At 39.3% G+C, this 23,822-nt stretch overlaps 1 protein-coding gene across 1 annotated transcript in view; it reads left to right on the plus strand.

The window, feature by feature from the left end:
- Window positions 1-23,532, plus strand: part of LOC121860768 (vacuolar protein sorting-associated protein 54-like) — a 110,255-nt gene extending 86,723 nt beyond the window's left edge. Inside the window, exons 18-20 of the mRNA XM_042358133.1 lie at window positions 15,181-15,372; window positions 18,886-18,983; window positions 21,843-23,532. Of these exons, the coding sequence (XP_042214067.1) occupies window positions 15,181-15,372; window positions 18,886-18,983; window positions 21,843-21,951 (399 nt within the window). The 3' untranslated portion in view covers window positions 21,952-23,532. The remainder of the gene's footprint in view (window positions 1-15,180; window positions 15,373-18,885; window positions 18,984-21,842) is intronic.
- The last annotated feature ends 290 nt before the right edge of the window (window positions 23,533-23,822 follow it).

Raw genomic sequence — 23,822 nt, forward strand, 5'->3', positions numbered from 1 at the left:
TGACAAGCCAAATAATAGGCAATTTTTTCATCCAGACCTCTCCACTGGGAGGAAGGTGGGTAGCGGGTAAGTTTACACACGTCCCGTACAATATATATATATATACAGTATACAGTAGGCTCTCGCCAATAACGGTAAGTTACAATAGATACCCATTTTCGATAATAACATCTGGATTCTCTTGAATAACGGAGATTTCGCGGGAAGCATCCGAGCGCGTTTGTTTGCCGCCATGTTGATGACGTAGTTGTCCGCTCTGCCTCACTCTCACTCACGCTCCGTGGAATACAGCGCTGCGCCCATGTGTGAGATTTTCGCCTCTATAACCAGTGGTTGTTAGGGTCAGTGATCAATAATGGCTTCCGCATTTTTGTCTGTGGGGGTTAGGGGAGGTGGTGGAGTGAGTGATTTGCCACCTGAATGCCTGGAAACTTTTAAAGTGAGGAAATTGAACTGTCCTGAGTCTACAGTGTGAAATTTTAAGAGGAACTTAGAGGAGACCAAGAAGAGTATTGCGCTGGCTAAAAATATTTCGGTAGTGATGGAAATGCGAGGCGAGCTATGAATGATAAAGGTGATAGAAACAGGTTGTTAGTGATAACAGAGCATTTTCTTGTGAAATGGTTAGCTTGTAGAATGAAAGACAGTGCAAGTGTTAGCGGCCCTCAGATACGGAACAACCATCGCACCAAGCACCTCAAAAACTCCCCCCAGCTAAGTGTTATAATACTCAAACTCTTTTTTTTGATGATTGAATAGCAATTCTTTTTATTTCAGCTAACAAAAAGTGTTAGGAGGGCTTCTAAGGGGAAAAAATGGGTGAAATTCTTGGGGCGGCGGCACCAATAAACCCTTTTTACATGAATTTTAATGTCACACAAATAACGTTTTCGCTAATAACGGTGTTTTTCAGACACCTATTAGACGTTATTGGTGAGAGCCTACTGTAGTTTGGATTTACGCAGTTTTTGTTTACGCATTTGGTCATTTACTCGGTGCCTTGCCAGAATGAAATGCTTTAATTACGCGGTAAATTTCATCATTTACGCAGGAAGCGGCGCAGGCAGGGTGCGCCCAAGGTCGCCCAGTCATCAAAACATTACCGAGTTCTTCACCCGCCAACCACCACAGCCGGCCCAAGTCAGTGATAGTGAGGATATGGAGTTTGAGGGGTTTGACAAAGAGGCCCTGCAAGCCTCTGTGGTGGATAGTGATACAATTGATACAATTGCCTCGGAACCAACCCCCCATCCCCATGTGCCCAGCCATCTTTTCTACTTACATAAGTGTTAAAAAACCCAATATTATTTATATTTCTCTTAAATATTAATTGTTTGTGCATACCATCATAAAATTAAGATGCTATTTTTCCTACAACGTACGTATTGTGTCGGAAGAAGTGGAGTTTGGGAGTCGACCCAGTCTATATACAGTCATGTGCCGGTTAACGTCCTAGATACGTTCTTGGAAACGTGACGTTAACCAAAATGGATGTTGTCCGATCATCACATAAACTTTTTATTTATACTTACGTGTATGTAGAATACTATATACGTACATATACACTCTTACTCTTAAATTACTACTGTAATGTGATAGAGGTGATTAATTTTTATCTCTTGTGCAAAATACACAATGTTTATATTAAAATTATTCACTGTTTTACAAGGATTCCAGCAATGCTGGGCAGATGGGGGAGAGGGTGGGAGGGAGGGAGCGTGGGGGGGAGGGGAGCGGGAGGTGAGGTGGTACGTTGGACAGTTGGCGCCCAAGGTCTAACGCGTGTTTATTTATCAATTCTTAAGTGACTAAGCTTCTATCTTATAAATAGCCAGTGAAATGGCCTGGGTGAATATAATTTGCATTGCTGGGATTCTTGTAAGATGGTGATTATTTTAAATATAAACAGGCTATAATTTGCACTAGACATAACAATTTCAGTACCATAATCAAATTAGCACATGTACACTACAGCTTTGCACTAAGGTCATTTATTTCTATTATGTTTCTTTTAGTATGGTGTGTGCATGTAAATGGATGAAAATAAATGAAGAAATCTATGTAAATCTACCCAAAAATACAGTTGAAAAACTTTACATTACTAAAATGTACTAAACTAATGTACTAAAATTTTTATCTCTTGTGCAAAATATATGACGTTTATGTTCAAATTATTCCCTGTCTTGCAAGGATTCCAGCAATGCAAATTATATTCTCCTAACTTTAGTCTGTGATATTATATAAGATAAAATCTTAAAGCCTACTGTATAACCACCAAACCCTGGCTGGGAGGGAGCGGGGGGGGACAGTGACATGTTTGACAGTTGGGGCTGAAGGTTTGGTAAAGTATTTATCTGTTTATTTATGTCCTTTAGATTGAGTTTTTGTTTTTTGTTTATAAAATGTCATAGAAATGACCGGGGAGAATATAATTTCCATTGCTGGAATTCTTATAAGATAGTGATTAATTTGACTGTAAACATGCGATAGTTTGCACGAGACTAAAATTTTGTAATCATTTTGTACATTATTTTGATTACATGTACAGTACAGCTTTGCCCTTAGGACAGTGTGTGCATGTAAATGAGTTTCAATAAATGAATAAAGTTACACATATCGAGCCAAAAATAATAGTTGAAAAACTGTATGTAGACAAAGCTTGGATGACTAAATTTTAGAATGACCAACAATTTTAATATTAAAAATGCACAAATATTAAAGAGCACAATTTTCTTGATATTTACTCCACTGGAAACGAATGTAAACATAGAACAGATTACTGAATTGGCAGACTAGCCCATCAGCTGATCAGCTGATGCTCACAACAAAATGTGTTTGTCGTAAGGATTTCGTTAATCAAAGTTTTGTTCGTTAACCGAATTGAAGATGCTTATGGGAGGTAATTCATTAACTGAAATTTCGTGAGGCGATACTGGACCGGCAGCATCGTCCACATTCATTGTACATGTGGAGGGCTCAATCTACTGTGGGAGGGACGATGGCGCTTATCTGTCTCGGTTTGCAGTCGGGCTAACTCGAAAGTATTGACACCTTCTTGTGTGGTGCTCCTCCAAGTGTTACAGTGAGGAGTAATCATCTCCCAGGTGAGGGGGTCGATTTGGCACCTTTTCAGGTTTGTCTTAAGACTATCCTTATACCTTTTCAATTGCCCGCCAGCGTTACGTTTACTATTCGTTAGGTGACTGTGAAGTAGCTGCTTTGGCAGTCTACTGTCGTCCATGCGGGTAACATGGCCAGTCCAGCGTAGTCATTCATGGATAATGGTAGCCACAATGCTCCTACAGTTGGTGTCAGCAAGAATACTGGCATTTGTTCTCTTGTCTTCCCAGCAAATTCGAAGAATGGAACGTAGACTACGTTAAAGTTTTCAAGTGCCTTGAGGTGCCTCCTGTATGTGATCCATGTCTCACTGCCATATAGTAGGGTGGGTAGGACCACTGCCCGATATACGTGCAACTTTCTGGATAATTTCAGCTCCCTACAGCTGAAGACACAATTTCGGAGTCCGCCCAAGGCGTGAGATGCACATCTGATCCGATGCTGAATTTCTTCATCAATGTTTGCGGTGGTGGACAGGTGGGAGCCAAGATACCGAAAGTGGGCAACATTAGAGAGTGTAGTACTGTTAAGCTGGATGGATGGTGGAGGTGTCTCTGAACCAGGGGCAGGTTGAATGAGAATCTGAGTCTTTCGTACATTCACCTCAAGGCCGAAGTGTGCATACTCGTCTGCATAGGTGACAGTGCAAGAAGTAGTATTTACAGTGTATTCACTCCCGGTAAATACTACTTCTTGCACTGTCACTATGTTGAAATGCCCTGTAGTTTGAGCTTTTCCCCATCTAGTTATTATATATCTTATTTATATCACTTATGTTACTTGTATATTATTTGTAATTCGAAACCCATTCCCCAATTATGTAACTGTATATTTTCAGCCTTCTGGCTGCCAAGCTCTTTCAATAAACCGTTAATTATTATTATTATTATTATTATTATTATTATTATTAGGATCTCCTGCAGGTCGTGTTCAGTGTGATCAACAAGGGTGAGGTCGTCTGCATACTGAAGTTCAGTAATGGAAGCTGCCGACACCTTTGTTCTTGCCAGGAGTCGTCTTATGTTGAAAAGACCCCCCTTCACCCGGTACTCGATGTTCACCCCGCTGGCTAAATTGGCACTGGCACGAGTAAGGAAGGCAGCCAAGAAGATGGAAAAGAGAGTTGGTTCCAGTACACACCCTTATTTAACCCCTGTTTGGTTGGGGAAGAACCCAGACTGGGTGCCGTTGTGCAGGACACTGCCGTTCATGCCACCGTGGAGTTACCTCACAATGGCGATGAATTTTGGTGGGCAGCCAAAACGGCTGAGGGTCCACCAGAAGGCTTCCCTGTTGACCAAGTCAAAGGCCTTGGTTAGGTCGATGAAAGCTATGTACAGGTCATGACGCTGTTCTCTGCACTTTTCCTGTATCTGGCGGGCAGCAAAGATCATGTCAGTGGTGCCACGTGATGGTCTAAAACCACATTGAGATTCTGGAAGGAAGTTTTCCGCCTCAGGAAGAAGTCTGTTTAGGAGGACTCGGGCTATAATCTTGCCAGCTACGGAGAGCAGCTAGATCCGCGGTAGTTGCCACAAATTGACAGGTCTCCCTTGTTCTTATAAATATTGACAATGGAAGCATCTTTAAGAGCTTGGAGGATTTCCTCCTTTTTCCATATACTATTCTCCAGGAGAGAGTGGAGACGGCTGGTAAGCAGAGGTCCTCCTGCTTTATACACCTCGGCTGGGATTCCATCAGGCCCTGAGGCTTTGTTATTTTTCATCTGTTTGATGGCAGTAGCTACCTCATCCAGGGATGGAGGATAGCTGAGGTGGGTCAGCTCGGGATGCTGAGGGACCTGCTGGGTAGTCAGGACATCCACATTGGTGTTTCGGTTGGACAATGAATGGTAGTGCTCTTTCCAGTGCTGAAGGAGGCCTTCTTCGTCTTTAAGTATGTGCTTACCATCAGATGAGCGGAGGAGGGCTGTGCCACAAGTGACTGGCCCATAAAATGTTTTAGTGAAAATGAAAAATTCGCTCATCTTGTGCTGATCTTCAAGTTTTTGTGCTTCACATGCTTTATTTTTAAGCCATTCGTTCTTTGGATTGTGAAGTTTCCGCTGGACTTGCGCTTTCTTCTTGTGGAAGGTATCAGCTTTGGTCCGAGACTGAGGGTTGTTCTGCCAGTCGGTAAAAGCAGCACGTTTATCATCGATGTGTACTTTGATTGCCAGGTCATTTTCATCAAACCAGTCCTGGTTTATTCTTTTGAACTGGCCAATGGTCTCTCTGCAGGTCTTTGTCATAACAGTATTAAGAGTATCCCATTCGGCACTGAGATTCAATTTGTTTGCCGTTGGGTTGTTTATAAGCCCATATTCAAGCTGCTCTCTAAAAGCATGTGCTACCGTTGGATCCTCTAGACGCCTAGTATTAAAACCTCTTCTAGAGCCTTGCTGCCTTCGCAGTTTTGGGGCAACGTGAAGTGAGAGCTGGGCTCTGACAAGTCGATGATCAGTGTCACAGTGGTCTGAGTCACGCATGGCACGGGTGATGAGGACATCTCGGTGATCTCTTTCTCTGACAATGATGTAGTCAATGAGGTGTCAATGTTTGGATCGTGGGTGTTGCCACAATCCCTTGAACTTGTCGGCCTGCCTAAACAAGGTATTGGTGAGAGTGAGGTTGTGAGCAGCACACTTGCTGAGAAGGAGTAGGCCATTGGGATTACACTTGCCTAGTCCATTTCTCCCTATGGTTCCCTGCCAAATGTTAGCATCTCTGCTAACTCTGGCATTGAAGTCGCCAAGAAGCACAACCTTGTCTTCTCCGGGGATAGAGGTTAGCACTCTGTCGAGGTCGGCATAAAAAGCCTCCTTGATGTCATCCTCTGCATCCAGTGTTGGGGCGTATGCACTGATGAAGAAGGCATGTTGTGAGTGATTCACTGGGACTCGAAGCTTCATGAGGCACTCGTTGATCCCAATAGGCATTTCAATTAGCCTGTGTAGGATATGTTGGCGGATGGCAAAGCCAACTCCATAAATGCGGTTTCTCTCCGCAGCAGGCTGATATGACGATGTTATACCTTGCCAGCTCTTTTGCCACAAGGGCAGTTCTTCTTTCAGGATGTACATTTGTGCCAGTATCCAGAAGGGTCCTGACATTTCATGCAGTGACCATAAGAGATTGCATAAGGATGACCTTACTGGCAGGGCTGTGGAGTCGGAGTCGAGGAGTCGGAGGAAATTTTGGCTTGTGGAGTCAGAGTCGGTAAAATTGTCCAGACTCCGACTCCGACTCCGACTGAAGCTATTCTGTTCCTAAGAACAAATATATGAACTCAGGCATATTCATTGCAGTGATTCCACTGATCCCACTAATTTTCTTAAATTATTAAAAGAATTTATTTCCATTTTATAAGCATTATTATGAATTTATTGTAGCAGGCACAGTATAGCACTATAATTTTGGACGATAGTCTCTTCTTTACCATTTGAAATTTTGAATTACAGTGGGGTATGCTATAACGAATCTAATTGGTTCTAGAACCTTGTTCGTTATAGCATTCGTTTGTTATAGGATTAATCCGTTCCAGGCCCCCAAATACAACCACTTAACACTGAAAAATATAATATAAAATTGTAAAAATTGTAAAAAGTGCATAAATATGCATCTAAACCCCTAAAATAAAGAATATCATTAATATTTGTAATAATAAAACAATAAATTAGAAAGAAAAAAAAATTAAATTATGTTCGTTGTAGGAGTTTCGTTCGTTATAGCATTCTCAATTTTATAGGTAAAACCGTTCGTTATAGGAATATTCGTAGTAGGATCCGTTCGTTATAGCATACCCCACTGTATATCAAATTTTGTTTCGTTGAAAACTGCACAGAGGCTCTCAGCTACAAAACAATTAGCTACAACCTGTTTTTGGTGAGATTAAGGCAAATTTAATTTAATAACTTAATCATGTAAGGTTTATCCATTTTCCTTAATAAGGTATTCATTTCTTTAATGTACATAAATATATAACTTAACTTTAAAAGGAATTGTAGGATCATCATTTAGATCCACATCAGATTATGAGCTTAAACAAAATTCATATGCTGAGATCGAACTTTTAGATATACATGTAAATGGTGTTTTCTAGTTAATATCTTGAATTCTTAATAAATTTATTTTTCTTTTGATTGAAACTTTGAAAGTCAAGCCTATCATCTTTTTGTAGTTCTTAAATATCGTCCAGATCATTAATAAAGCTGTAGCAGTATAGCCACGGTGTTTTACTTTTTACCTATGCAGGTTACAACATACAAATTACAATTAGGATGGTAGAAATAGTTGTTACAAATAGGCCAAGGAGTCGGAGTCGGAGTCGGAGTCGGAAGCATAAAAATTTGAGGAGTCGGAGTCGGAGTCGGAGTCGAAGGTTTTGTCTTCGACTCCACAGCCCTGCTTACTGGGTGCGGTTGCCAAGTCAGGTTGGGTTTTTAGGCAGGCTATGTTTAGGGCATTTTTCTAGCCCCCTCCCCATGTGAGCTGAGCAGAGTGGCTCCTCGTAAGGGCTGCTCAGTCGCACAGACAGGACCAGATTGCACTGCTGCCTAGATCCCAGTGCATAAACGACCATCTTATCTTTGCCACCCATGTGCAGAGTTGTGACTAGAGACTCCCGGCAGTCATCGCTGCCTGTCCCCATCATCACTCGTTCGTCGCCATAGGACTTTTGGGGGGTATGAGGGGTTTGATTTTGGTGAGAAGTATGATGAGCTGGATGATGGCTGCACGTGAGTTGATTTATGTGGTGAGGCTGGAGCGCAGGCTGCAACCACACATCTTGGCTCTCCCTTTTCCTGATCCAGTGGTGCAAGTGTTGCAATGACTGGGGAGAGGGAGAGTTGCAATGGACTGCCGATAGCCCATCATGCACTGCCTTCATCCACCGGTGTAGTCGTTGAGTTCCCATGGTGGTCACTTCTTCAGTCTACACCGCTGTTGGGGTCTTGTTGGAGCTCTGTAAGCATGTCTGCCTGATGTGGGGCTCCACCCCAGATTTTTCGTTTGGGGTTTACTCCCGTATCCTTATACCTGCCAAGGTTAATCTGCAAGGCAGCGGGGTGGTGGTTGGTAGGCGCCAGGACGTGTCCACATGCCAGTGAGCCTTCTGGGGCTCACTGCTGATCTAGCCTGGACCCACGAGGCACCCAGTTACTGTGTGCTGCCACGAGGAAGCACAACAGGAGTCTTGATGGTGAGGAGGCTGTGTACTGGCAGGGGAAACTTATGCAAGTTGCTTTCCAGTTCGCCACGAGGGCTAGCCCGCGGCGGCAGCTGAAAGTGAGAGGGAGCAAGCAGTGCTTTCACTTTAACATTAACACAATGCTGCCACTAGATGCATTTTACCACCCTGTGTAGTGTCTGCACACACACACACACACACAGTCTTCACTTAACGTTGTTTCGGTACTACGTCGCTGAACTTTAGAGACCAAAATTTTGTGATCCGATACTACGTCGTTTTGCGTCGTCATGGACTACTTTCTACAGTGCATCACCTGCTCTTGTCTGGCCGCACTACGCTCTCGGCTCGGTGCGCTGCCCTCACTCGCGGAACATCACAGCGTCCCCAAGTGACGCCAAGCCAGTCTCTGTTACAACTTCACATCATTCGTGTGTACTAAAGTGTTTTTGTTCTAAAACTGTACTCTAACCATTTGAAATGGCTTCCAAGCACCCATCAAGTGCTACTGATGCTAGTGTAGTGAAGAGGCAATGTAAGACCATTACCCAGGCTACGAAAATGGATGTATTAACCCGATTTGAAAAAGTGGAACGTGCTGTGGACAAAGCCGCTGTGCTTGGTCTAACCCCCACAACGGTGCGTACTATCCGGACCAACGCTGATAAGATGAAGGTTAGTGCTGGAAGTGGTTCTTCTCTGAGTGCTACTAAGACGACTCATACTAGAAGCACTGTGATAAAGAAGGTGGAAAAGATGCCCTTGTGAGCCTTATGGTTATCCAGCACAAGGCCAGATCCTTGTTTGACGACATGAAGGAAACAGGGGGTGAAGGATTGAAGGAAGAGACCTTTACGGCCAGCCAAGGATGGTTTAAACGATTTAAGCGTCGTTATAACTTCCACAACATAAAGATGACTGGTGAAGCTGCCAGTTCAGATACGGTTGCTGCCGTCTACGATCCGAGAATATTTGCGCGGCTTCAACATTCTTCATGCAATTGACAAGATTGGCAAGGCATGGGAAGAGGTTTCAGAAAGTTGCCTGAATGGTGTGTGGCGTAAACTGTGGCCCAAGTGAGTCAACAGTTTTACGGGATTCACGGACTTAGTCCCAGCTGTGAATAGGGATATCCTCAGCTTGGCTAGACAGGCAGGCTTTGATGTGCTGGAATCAAAGGATATTGAAGACGTCCTGGCATCCCATACATAAGAGCTCACCAACGAAGATCTGCAATTGTTAACAGAACACAGTCCCGTTGAAGACGACGACAACGAAGAAGAACCTCAACAAACGCTAACTGTACAGTAAAACATCGATAAATCGGACTTCAATATATCGGAATTCGATTTTTTTCGGACTCTGTGATGCTCTGGTCACCAGTAATACTTAAAAAAAAATTAATCTTTTAAGATACGGGGAAGATTAATAAAAAAAAAAATCTTATTAAATGAACCACACTTACTAATTACTGTACAGTGGTCTAATGAGATTTGTTATCGGCCTGCTGAGAACTAAGACACTTGAGTGTGTAAGTAGGCTGGGGCTGATCAGGTGTTGCCACATTCATCAGGTTTATTTGTTTATTGATTCAGTATTATATTCTCATATGATTGGCCTCTTATGGTTTATGGTTCATCATGATTAATATAACATCTAAAGTAATAGAGAAGAAATACAATACTGTATGTGGGTCGATGACTTGTGCCCAGGTGGGCTATTGCCTGTGAAAAAAAAAAATATATTGTATTTATATGATGGCTCAATTTGGCTTATTGTACACATAGAAAAATGATTAATGAATAAACCAGGGTATATGCAGATGTATAATACTGTACACTACAGTATTACCTATTAAGCAGTGGCGTGTATTCATAAGAAGCAAGGTAAGCATTGCTTACCCTATAACAACGATTCCCTTCCAAATAAAAATATCTTATTTAATTAACATATTATTTAATTCAATCGTGTATAGCATTGTGCATTTGTTTTTTGTCCCAGTTAATTTGTGAAACTTGCAAGACGGGCATTTTCCGCTTGAAAATCTATCCCTCAAGTACGCAATATTCCACTGCAGTACCCACGTTCCCCCACGCTCACAGCGTCAATGGTATGCCATTGCCAGACGTAAGATAAGAACAAATAATTTAACTTATGTTACTCCCCTTTTTCCAAACCCATGTAAATAAGGTTCAGATCAATTTAATAAGCTGTGGAAAGCATTCTGATGCTGGAATGTCCCCTCAATAATATTTGTTATTATCAGTCAGTATAATTAATTGTGCTAGAAATTTGGACAACGTAAGCACAGCGTCCTCCATGGTCCCCCTCCCCCACCCCCTATACTCGCTGCCAGCAGCACCGCACCATTACCAGTTCATTAATTTTTTTTTCAATGATAAATTTGTATCCGTAAATAATAATTATCTGACCTTTTTTATGTTTCACAGTTTCGTATACTATTGGACTCATTATCATAGTACTTGAATAATGTCATTGTCATTTTGGAATAATATAATAAATTAATAATGGCTATAAACTTTTTTCGAATTGATAGATTTTGTTTTGAAAGAGATGGTATCACTGTATGAGGCTACGGTCTATGTCAACACTCAACGTAAGAAATTCAGTTGACTTTCAGAGGTCATGATGTGTGAGTGCGACGCATTTATTTGGATTAATATACCCCCAAACTGAAAATGCAGTCGCAGGAGGAGCAAAGTTCAGCATGTGCATGCACTGTATGTGATCTACTAAAGAATTCTTTTAGATCTCGTGACTTTACAAGTAAGAAAGCGTCATTTGCTTACCCTAGCATTTTTCTCACGACACGCCACTGCTATTAAGTGATGATAAATACACAACTGTACTGTACTAATTTACTAAGTGTTGAAGACAGACATTGTGGTAAGCTGATCAGCTGTTTGCCCTTTGTAAACAATGACTCTTGGTGTTGAGTGTGGGATTCTTTTTCCAGTTAAGTTGATTCTTCTAGGATAATATTTTATTAACCTGTCACCAAATCATCCTAAATTATGTGAGAATTATGGTGAAATTGCATAAAGAAATGTTAAAGGAATCTTGTGGGAGTTAGGGGGAGGGAGCCACCCACCCATGCTACCCCTCTTCCCCTCTTCCAGCTGCTCCCAGATAAACACTCGTCTTCCACATACAATATACAGTGATCCCTCGGTTAACGAGTTACCTTCCATAAGATTCTTAACTTTGGTTAACGAGCAATCCCTCGATTAACGAGTTTTTAACGAGCCGACCTCCACATGTTTTCGCTTGCATTTGGCGGTCCACCAGCTGTAGTATTAGTCCGCCAATACAGTAATCGGTTCTAGGGCTTAAATTCCTCACTATTTTAGTAAATATCAAGAAGTTTGTACTATTCAATAATTGTAAAAGTTTTATATTAAATTTTTTAGTCATTTTAACAATTATTGAACATAATTGAAGTACTGTAAAGGAAGCTAGTATTTTGCACGCCAAGCAGCCTGTCAACACACCATACAGGCGTCAGTCTTTGTGTCTTTTCAGTGGAGGTAACATCCTGCTTGAGACTCTCTTCAACTAAACGCTTTTTTTTTCTGTGTTTCCAAGCAAATTATTGGTCATTTTGAAATTTATTTTACATATTGACAATATATAGCGCAGTGCAGTGTTATTTTAAAGAAAATTTTCTTTATTTACAGCTAATTTAAACTTAAAAAATCACGTGTTGACATTGTTTGAATCCAGCATGGGGCCAAAGAGATCAAGAAAAGCGATTTCAATCCAAACCAAGCAGGAAATTATAAAAAAAACATGAACAAGGCATTAGAACAAATGCGCTATGCAAAGAATGTGGCATGTCGACATCAACTGTGTCGACAATTCTTGCACAAAAAGCTAAATTTAAAGAAGTGAAAGTGAGAGACAAATCTACCAGAGTGTTTAAAAGTAGATCCCTAATTGCAGAAACAGAGAGGTTACTTCTCATCTGGATTAGGGAAAAACAGATGAAAGGTGATTCAGTTTCTACTGAATTTATTTGTGAAAGAGCCAGGGAGGTTTACGAACATTTAAAGAGAGATCAACCTGGTTCTTCAGGCACAGAATTTGAAGATTTTAGGGCCAGCAAAGGCTGGTTCGAAAAATTTAAGAAAAGAAGTGACATTTTCAGTGTTGTTAGGCATGGTGAGGCTGCTAGTGCTGATAAGGAAGGGGCAGCAAAGTTTTTAGTGGAATTTAAAGAACTGATGGAAGAAGAAAATTATCTTCCACAGCAAGTGTTCAATGTGGACGAAACTGGGCTGTTCTGGAAAAAGATGCCCAAAAGAACATTCATCACCAGAGATGAAGCCTCTTTACCTGGGCATAAACCCATGAAAGACCGTCTCACTCTATTGCTTGGTGCCAATGCTTCAGTGGATTTCCGACTGAAGCCTATGCTTGTCTCCCACTCGGAAAACCCCAGGGTATTCAAGCAACAGAAAGTGGTAAGAACAAAGCTTGAAGTTTATTGGAAGTCCAACCGTAAGGCATGGGTGACAAGACAGCTCTTTAATGAATGGGCTGTTGATGTGTTTTGCCATTCTGTCAGGAGCTACCTAACCACCAATAAACTCCCTTTAAAGGCTCTTCTCCTCATGGATAATGCTCCTGGTCAAGACCCTGACCTTGCCAGAAATTTGGAGTATCAATTTGACTTTGTGAAAGTGTTGTTTTTGCCTCCAAATACTACATCAATCATACAGCTAATGGACCAGAATGTGATCAGCAACTTCAAGAAGTTGTACATGAAGAAAATGTTTAGGAGGTGTCATCAGGCAACTTCCAATGATCCTGAACTAACACTGAAACAGTTCTGGAAGACAAAAATTCAACATTCTGGAGGCTGTAAAATTGATTGTGTCATCATGGCAAGAAGTCTCCACTAGATCCCTCAATTCTTCATGGAAAGCACTGTGGCCATCAGTAGTCAATGATTTTGAGGGATTTGAGGAAGAAACAGAGTTGGACCAGGAGATTGTGTCCATTGGTCAGTCATTGGGCCTTGAAGTGGAGGAGGAGGATGTCAAAGAGCTTGTGATGTCTCATGAGGAGGAACTTACTCCTGATGACTTGAAGCAACTGGATGAGATGTTACAGGTAGAGGCTGACAGTGGTGAGGAGGAAACGGAAACTGATGACCATATGTCAACTAAAGAGTTGAAAGATGTGATTTACCACTGGGAGAAGTTCAGGGAACTGACTTCAAAGCACCCAGATGTGGAAAAAACTGAACTAACTTTGTGTCATGTTGAGGACTCAGTGGTCTCCTTCTTTAAACATAAGTTAATGGTGAGGAGGACAGATGCCCCACAGACCACAATTGACACTTTCTTCAGTAAAAGGCAGAGGGAACAAGGTGCTATCCCTCAGCCTTCCACTTCAAGAAGGAGAGAGGATGATGCTAGCCCTCAGCCTTCCACTTCAAGAAGGACAGAGGATGTTCATGGTGGAGAATCTGTAAGTCCAGAGGTTCCTGACATTTTCATGGAAGGTGACTCACCTTCCAAGAAGCAGTAAAATGCTTCTCCTCCACCTCCACTTTCTTCTCTTCTCCCTTCTCCTCCTCCACCTCCCACTTCAAATTCATATCAGCATCATCATCTAGGAGCCTTCTACATACACACCTCAAGGTAAGTGTCAATTTCTAAAAAAAAAAATTTGAATTTAGGCAATTTTCAGTGAGCTGGAACCAATTACCCAAAAACCCATTGAAACAATGGTTTCGGTTAACGAGATTTTCGGTTAACGAGCAACCTGCTGGAACGGATTGTGCTCGTTAACGGAGGAACCACTGTACTGCTCAATAACCTTTCACTCACAGCAGGGCTAGAGGTTATGTGTTTGTTCAGACTTCAGGTGAGTTATTTGTTCACATGTCTTGGAATGATGGATTTAGTGTTAACTTGAGAGAAAGTTGTCTTGAAGGAATGTTTTGGTATATTTGGGGGGACTACAATCTTATAACCTATATTTCTATTGAAATACTAAAACAGTACAATGCAATTTGCTATTTTGCATTAATTCTCAGTCCCAATTCTTGTGCTGTATATGGTTCTACTGTACCAGAATTTCTGTTGTTAAGGGACATACTGCTTCCTTTATTTATAGGGTAATCATTAAGCCCTCAAGATCTGTTTTGAACTTTGCTGTTTTGCCTTTTGAATTGTGTGTAGATTCTTTATGTGTAATTTTGTTTTTAATGGCAAATGCAGTACAAGTTGACAACCCTTTATCCGAAAACCGAAAAGCTCTGAAAACCGAAAGTTATTTTGTGGAGCAATTATTATTTTTTTTTTTTTTTTGGGATTAGCCCACAGGCATAGATCACTGACCCACATTGGGGCCTGGGGGGCAGAAATTTTATAGTAATACTAATTATAATAATAATAATTATTCATAGTAAATAAAATTTGTAATAAAAATACACCAAAATAAAATAATAATAATAATAACAATAATAATAATAAGAAAATAGAATAATAAAATTAATAATAATAATAATAACAATAATACTGTGTTAATAAAATAATAATAATAATAATAATAATAATAAAGAAATACAAGAATGAAAAAACATAAAAAGTGAGAAACACGACCTAGACCTATGAATTATTATTATTATTATTATTATAAGTATTATTATATTTTTGCCTCCCAGGCCCCAATGTGGGTCAATGACTTGTGCCTGGGTGGGCTAATACAAAAAAATACAAAAAATACAAAAAATAACCATTCTGAAAACCGAAAAATTCCAAAATCCGAAATGCCTCTGGCCCCAAGGATTTCGGAAAAGGGATTGTCAACCTGTACATATTAATACTTTTTTGACAGGTAACAAGAGAATATCAGGAACACTGTGAAGCCATTGAAGCTAAGATTGTAGGTGTAATGAGTGATACCTTAGAGCGGCAGCTGGCCACTTGGGAGGCACGTTCACCAGTCCCTTCTTCAGCCTTTAATGGAATTTTAAAGGCTATAACTAAATTACATGAGGCCATCTCAGGTGTCTTACCTCCTCCACAGGTATGATATTAAAATATTTTAAATTTGCAGATTGTGAATTACATTCTCTTGATACTATTATTTAAAGTTCTTATAGACCCTGGCCAAACTTGACCATTTGGATTAAGGCTCTTTAGAACTAGGGTCCACCAAAAATGTGAACCATTAGTACTAGGCCCCAATATTACTGGGTCACCCATCTCTTGAAACTCTGAGATCTCTTCTTAACTTTCGTAATTATCAATTTTTTCTTGAATAAATTTTTCCCGGTCGTACTTGAAGTTACAAGCTTGGTTTTCGGTACAGTGTATATTTTCTCCATCAGTATGCATTTGACTTTACTCTACTCCCATTGATTTTCCAGGAAGAATCCACATTCTTGTTTTTCAAAATTTTATGCCGGTTAATGTTCATGTATAAAGAAAAGAATGAGAATAAATCCATCTAATAATAAAATAAGTAAAACACAAAGCGTGGGAGAAATAAACATAGAGTAAAGGCCTGTGCTACATCCCCAGTAAACCTACTCTCATAGACCCAGCTCTTCTACTTATGTTCTCTTCCCGTACGCATATAATTGTATTTCAGAAAACATACATTTTCATATTAAAATATTACAGGGCATAAAAACTTTGTGAACGCCTTACTTAAGGACGTTCAGGTGACGGGCAAGTCGAAGGGAATGATTGAAACCCGTCTTTTGACGCATTCAATATTTATTGATGTGGTCAAAACCTGCAGACAACAAGGCGTTCATTAGTATTACTTGGTGATCTATCTGATACATAATTAGTTAGTCTCACACCATTTATCTTTATTATAATTGATTACTGAGCATAGTGACATGATACAAAGTTCATAACTCTATTAATCTTAGCTACACTTCATTCCACATTGTCTTATTGCTCCAGATAAGGCAGGAACGAGTGGGCATAATTAGTCCACAATATTTCAGTACTGAGGGGTATGTCATCACTTTGGCTGTACTTACAAGTGCGGGTCAATGCGAACCAGTATGGTGTTCCAGGGGAAGATAGTTCTGTGTAAATTGTTCCAGTACAAAACTCGGCCAGGATTGGGAGTTGTTGTTCACCACTGCTAGCAGAGTGTTGATCCTCACAGCATCACTTGTGGGGGCAGTCTCCTAGAGTCCAGGTGGCCGCGCCGCCTTTTAAACCATATATTAGCAGAGTCAGGAGCTCTTCTCCGTAAACACCGCCCACCCCCTAATCTTTGTTCGGGTGAGGCAGCAAAAACGTCAGCACTGATGCCAGCGATGAAAACACTCCCGGCGATGACAGCACTTACGCCAGTGGCGATGACAGTCCCGGTGGTAAAGAGTCCAGGTGGCCACGCCGCCGTAAACACCGCCCACCCCCTAATCTTTGTTCGGGTGAGCCAGTAAAACGTCAGCACTGACGCCAGCGGTGAAAACACTCCCGGCGATGCCAGCACTTACGCCAGTGGCGATGACACTCCCAGCGAACACGCCCCAGCTGCCACATCTGTCGAGGTAACGGGTCACGTGGTCAGGGGGGGGGGCATCACTCGAGAGGGCAATCTGTGTCATGAGATCCATGACACCCTCTCAGCGCTCACGCCAGTGGTGATGACACTCCCGGTGGTACACACCGCCCCCTACATCTGGTGTGGTAACAGGCCGCGTGTGGGGTGGGGGAGGCACATGGTTGTTGACATCAACGATAAAGCCAGCGGCGATAACAAACTTCATACACATATTTGCATTCCTGTGGGAAGCATTAAGGTCAGGTGTGCAGCATCAGGGGGGACTGCTCCAGTACACTGTTCAATATCTTTAAGCACATTCTTTTTGTGTGTGTCCTTTGTACTGCGTGTTGAATTTCAGCTGAGGAGGGATGTGTACTTTAATTCTACATGTTGATTTGACTATGAAGCATACCAACTGTGTGCCCTGTAAAAAAAAAAAATAAAAAAAAAATAAAAAAATAAATGGTTGTCTATGAAAGTACTTAATGTAAGCTACACACAGGCATTGGAATGATTTATATATTGGGGGACACAAGACATAATATTGGGTCTTGGAGCAGGTGCCGAGAGTCGAAGGGCCCAGGCAATAAGTTAAGGGTTCTGGGGTGAGCAGTACCCTAGCTCCCTCAGCGGGTTCTGGGGCAGAGTTCTGGGCACAAACACTTTCATGCAATTCAAGAGACATTTTTAAAGCATTTTAAAGAATATTTAATTGAGAGTTGAGCTATACAGGTTGGGTATCCTTTATTTAAAATGCTTGGAATACCTATACTATCCTGTATACAGAACCTGTATACCCGGTAATGCAGTAGCTCACCCAGCAGGGTTGGGGCCCAATTCTATGTTCAAAATTCACTTATATTTCATTTACAGCATATGGATACATATACAGCTCCTCCCCGACTTACGACCTACTCGACTTGCATCCACCCGCACTTACGACCTGCCTCAGTTGTACCAAAATTTGGTCAAATTACATATTTTTGAGTCCCAAAGTCAGTACACAGACAAAATTTTTATTTGTAATTCACTTTAAAATGGCTGCAAGCTTAAAAGTGAGTGTTTTGTAGTGCTGAGAAGAAAAAGAGAAACCCAATTTAGATTTTCTATGTATTATTTAAGCATTTCCGGCTTACGACCATTTCAACTTACGACCTGGATTTGGGTCCCTAACCCTGTCGTTAGTCGGGGAGGAGCTGTATTCTACAGGTAGTTTTATGAAATATTATTGAATCATATTGGGTATAAAATATATGATAAGATGTACACTAAAGACCCAGAAAGGTAATCAATCACTACCGTCTGTTTGGCATCGCCATGACGCCTGACTCTGTGGCACTAAGCAGCCTGTGTCTTACCTTTATTCATTACACATACATACTTACCCTAGTAAAAATTATGATATATATTTGCCATATTCAGTGTATTATCGACCATAAATATAATGAAATAGACTTTGGAATTTCAGAACATTTCAGACTTGGGAATTTCGGATAAGGGATACACAACCTGTAGTATGTTCTTTAATTATTTTTCAGCGATGTCCATGTTTCTCCTTGGGTGCCAATTTTGACCATTTCGAACAAAAGGGGACCCCCATGGATCTGTTCCTGCTCATTAATTCTTAGTTGGTTAAATGTGGATTGTTTATTTGTAGCAGGACAGTCTGTTACCGGTAATCTAGAAATAGTAGCTTAGAATAAAAACTCAAACACTTGGATACAGACTTAGATTGCTTTTATTTTGTGCAATGCAGATTTTAAATTTTAAAACTGTACAGGTTTAATGAAAATTTTATTAAGTGAACATACAAATATCTCAGTAACATATAAATTACTCTGTTAAATTGGCTAAAAACTAAATTGAATATCTATCAGACATTCCACACCGGTGTGATCAGTACAGACATCTGTCACTAGTTCTTACTGAAGGGTCCCCAAAAAACATTAATGTCCAAAGGATCAATTCTCTTTTTCAATACAGTGTATACATTATCATACAGTGAATTAATTTCTTCTTTTCTAGAAGTACCAGTTATTTGAAAAAATTACTGCTGTCCTGAAAGAGAAGCTTAAAATCCATCTAGTACGGCTCAATGTGTCATCTGTAGGGCCACAGAGCTGGTGAGTTGCAGAATTCTTTTGTAATTAGAGGAAATTAGAGACACTGTAGTAGTTCAACTTGGCAGATAGTACAGTAAACACTTAACTAATTATCATGGAGGAGAGATGGGGGGTGGGAGGAATAGGTGTCATATGATATAATAAAATAATCTGGAGAGAGTTACTCTTACCTCCAGAAAAATAACACGGTTATTATGTTGTACTCACCAATCATGTAGAAGTAATGTAGCCCTCTTGATAATTTGTATATCATCACTTATTTATAGTATGTTTAACTATGCATAAATGCTCTATTGTAAAGAGGTTAGACTCATATTGACAGATATGAAAAATGCCAGTTAATAAAGCATACTGGATAGTAAAGTGACAGACAATAATGCTTTTAATGTACCATCCCAATACCCATCCATCATAGGAAGGTGGGATATACCATTTCATCCCTGTAATATGATATTTTGTACTTTGTAGTTGCAGCGGCCTCTATTCCACTTGGATTTTGTGTATTCCGTTATGTACATTTACATTTACGGTAGTTTTTGCATTTCTGTGTTACACATGCAAAGGTGCATGTGTATATTCTATGTTAATCCTTTTGTATATTTACAGTTATAGACAAAATTCCCATTGCAGGTGTTGACCGCTATACGATGGATCCGTATACGATTGATCAGTTTTACGACTTTAACAAATTAACACCAGTTACCACGATGCAATGAGTAAGATCAGGTTTACGATCGTCGCGACCTCCGATGTTTGTTTACAAAACCTAATAGCTAAATACTTACAAAATTATTTCAAAAGTTATATTTCATTAATTTCCCCATCTAAATTATTGTTTTATGAAATTATGTGTGACAATGACATGTATATAAAGACAGATGTTGACTCTGTTTAATGATTCTGCTTGCTGAGAGTCAGTGAATTTCTTAATACTGTACTGTATACTTCTCAAAGTACAGTACAGAAACATACATGTACATTATAATTTGCAAATTGTGTGCTCACATATTCTCATAAGATGGGACTCAAACACACAAACATTGCTTTAACTGCATTGTCACTATGAAAAAGTGATGTGGCAACAATCCCCCAGCTGCCATTTGTAGTGACAGCTGGGGTAGCACAACTTACTACAGTACACATACATATCATGTATAAATCTTTAGTTTTTATAAATTTACAGTACAGTAATACCCCGGGTTTTTTTTACGCGTTTCTACATTTACGCGGTACTCTGCCAGAACCGGAATTCCCACTTTACGCGGTGCATCTACTCATATACGCGGGTGAAGTATAATTTTTTTATTTAGCTCAAAATTCATACAAATTACGCGGCCAGAATATAATTTACATTGCTGGAATTCTTACAATTTGGTGATCATTTTGAATATAAACATCATAGATTTTGCATTAGACATACAAATTTTAGATCTACTGTAAGTATTTTGTTTACTCTGAGTAAATATGTTATCTTTTGTGCAAAATATATGACATTTATATTCCAAATATTCCTGGTCTTGCAAGGAATTCAGCAATGTGAACTATATTATCCTAACTTTAGTCTGAGGTATTATTTATTACTAAAAAGGTAAATATTCTGGTTTCTCCCAAACATTTCTCTGGTAGGGAGGGAAGGTGGGGGGGTGGGGTGGACCGACAGACCCAGCTGGCGTGAGTGTGAGGAGGGGGGAGGCAAGGTGGGGTGTTTTGATTGACAGATAGTGTCGTGAAGAATATTTTTTTTTTTATTAACTGAAGATATTTGTTTTAGCTCATAAAATTCATACAAATTACCCGGCCAGAATATAATTTACATTGCTGGAATTCTTATAATTTGATGATCATTTTGAATATAAACATCATAGATTTTGCATTAGACATACAAATTTTAGATCTACTTTAAGTATTTTGTTTACTCTGAGCAAATATGTTATCTTTTGTGCAAAATATATGACATTTATATTCAAAATATTTCTGGTCTTGCAAGGAATCCAGCAATGTCAATTACATTATCCTAACTTTAGTTTGAGTTACTATTTATTACTATACCTTAAAATCTAGTGTTTTCCCCCAAACATTTCTCAGAGAGGGAGGAGCCAGCGAGTGTGAGAAGAGGGGAAGGGAGTTGAGTCCATTATTTGAATGGACATTAACTTGGCGACTGTATTTCTCTATTTCTCTTAAATATTAAGTGTGTGTGCGTACCATCATAAAATTAAGATGTTATTTTTACTAGAACATAGGTATTGTGTCGGGAAAAAGTGGAGTTTGGGGGTCGGCCCGGTCTCTATTTCAATTAATCCCATATGTTATGTTGTTCACTTTACACGGGCCTCCGTGGGTTCAATGGTTCACTGTATAGTTTTTGTCTTTCTTTGTTTATAAGTTTGTTGTTTTTATGTCTAAATTATTTAAACATCATTTTATCATTGTAGCAGCAGGATATAAAACTTGTTTGGGCTCTTCAGAGTCTCAGGAACAGGACCTGTTTTTCCTCATAAGTTTTTAATATCAATATACAGGAAAATCAATCACTTAATGATGGCTTTTTAAGGTCCCTAACCCCATCGTAAAGTGGTCAACACCTGTACATGCCTGAAACTCCAAAATGCTGTAGTCTGGCTTTCCTATGGTTCCAAGCTGTAGGTGCTACTTAGAGCTCAGTATAGCTTCAAAAAGGCATTAATAATACTCTTGTCCAGGATTGTACATGCAATACATATGTGTATGTAAGTTTATGCATTATAATATCTTCTCATTTTCTGTTTTGTCTTTTCTTTCCAAATTTCCTCTTCCTCCTCCCTCTTAATACTAGCTAAAGTTACCATCTTCACATCATAGCCCCCCTCTTCCTTTCAGGGTTGTTACAAGTGAACTGACTTTTTACTTCAACCATCTGGAAGGTCTTGGATTGAATGGCCTTGTTACTCAAGAGGAGTTCACAACTGGCTTGTGGCCTCCCCGTTGATGCTCCATTATCAAGTTAATTTTAAAAAGCGCAAACCCTAGAGGTATTTCCTTATGAGGAAAGTATTTGGATAATTTCTTATTATTATTTATTTATTGAAGAATATTGTACAGTCTATAGATTCATTATTTTATATATTTTATCAAATATAAATGGTCAAAGCATATTGTGAGATAGATACATCAGTATTGACAGGATGGATGAATGAGAACACACACTTCTGTATGCCTGTTTCTGGTGAGGTAGCTGTTTTATTAACTTATTTTTCCTTAAAGATAAGTAGCAGGAACGTATTTATTTGAATGTGACTAGTATTTTGTAAATAATCAGCCAGTTTTGTGTATAGTACATATTTATGCAAAGAATCCTTAAGTTTAAGGTGTGCTGAGATGTGTTGTGATAGCAAAGTTTATATGCTTGGCCAGAGGTATTACTGTGATGAACACTTATCATGTAATGTCAGGCTTATTGAGGCCTTTTGTAAGGCTGTTTCAGGGATTGCACCTTTACCTCCAAGTGAAGTTTCTTATTACCCAAAACTGGGAAAAAATCTTCCAGTACAGTATAGGGAAATCAGTTTTTCTCAGCCACTTTCTTAATAATTAACATCTTAACACCTTCAGTAATTAATGATTAGAATTAATCTGCTAGCTAATGCTTACAAAATATTCTAACAAACTAAGCAATGTGCTGACTTAGCATTTCAGTTTTATATGAACTTGGTTACAGGGAGCATTTTCAGTGAAACAGAATACAGTAGGAATTGGCTTGTTCATAAGGTTAAGTTTGTGCACCTCATGTGATAGACATTTGTGTTAAGGATTCTTAGCAGCGCTTGATGGTAAAAGTTAGTTTGGGTCCAGGGAGTCTATTTTCCCAATTTTTTTTTATTTATTTATTTTTATTTTTTTATTAATATAAGTACGTATTGTGTATCAAATTACAAAATGTTTACTTCCTATGTACAACACAAGATATTTTGAAAGCACAGGGTAGAAAAGTACAGTATAGGGAAGAGACCTTTATAGATATTGCACTTGTTTGTCACATCAAACAGCTTAAATGTATTTCCAGTGTGATAATATTGAACACTTTGTATTGAAATTATCACCAAAAAAAAAACCTGCATCAAACAATTGGAAACAGCAAATAAATAAATTTGAAATGACTAGTCATATCTGTTTTTATGTTTACACTCTATAGAAATGGTAGGCAATTGTTATTCTAAGCAATAACTGTACAGTACTATGTTTGATTTTTTTAAAAAGAAAAAATGAACACTGTAATCCTTGTCACTTTCCCTAATAGATAATTAATCTTTTTGTAATTTCCTCTGAAAAATGTGTCACCATCCTGCAACACAAGCCAGCAGTTTTTACTCTTTCCTATAAACTTTTTCACATTCTACTGTGTAATACGAGTACAGTATTCCATTATATCAACCACCAAAATATTTATTTTCTAAATATTTTGTGCCATACTTACTCGATATGTAATTTTACTCTTGCTTGAAAATAAGAATAAATGAAATTCCCTACCAAACAAACATTAACAATTTATGGAAATAAAGAATTTGTTAAATACGATAATTTTTTTTCCTATTATGGTATTTTCAAAATGTTCGTTAAAACAAAACAACTTCAGTCATACTAAATATCTCAATGCATATGAAATGTACTTTATTTCCAATTTTATGATTGACATTCATATTAAGATAACCAAATCTATAAAATAACTACATGCAGTATGTATTGTACAGTACAGTCATGCGCCGGTTAACGTCCTAGATACGTTCTTGGAAACGCGACGTTAACCGAAATGGACGTTGTCCGATCATCACATAAACTTTTTATTTATACTTAGGTGTATGT

The sequence above is a fragment of the Homarus americanus genome, unplaced genomic scaffold, assembly GCF_018991925.1.
Source record: "Homarus americanus isolate GMGI-L3 unplaced genomic scaffold, GMGI_Hamer_2.0 scaffold40248, whole genome shotgun sequence".
Classification (NCBI taxonomy): domain Eukaryota; kingdom Metazoa; phylum Arthropoda; class Malacostraca; order Decapoda; family Nephropidae; genus Homarus; species Homarus americanus.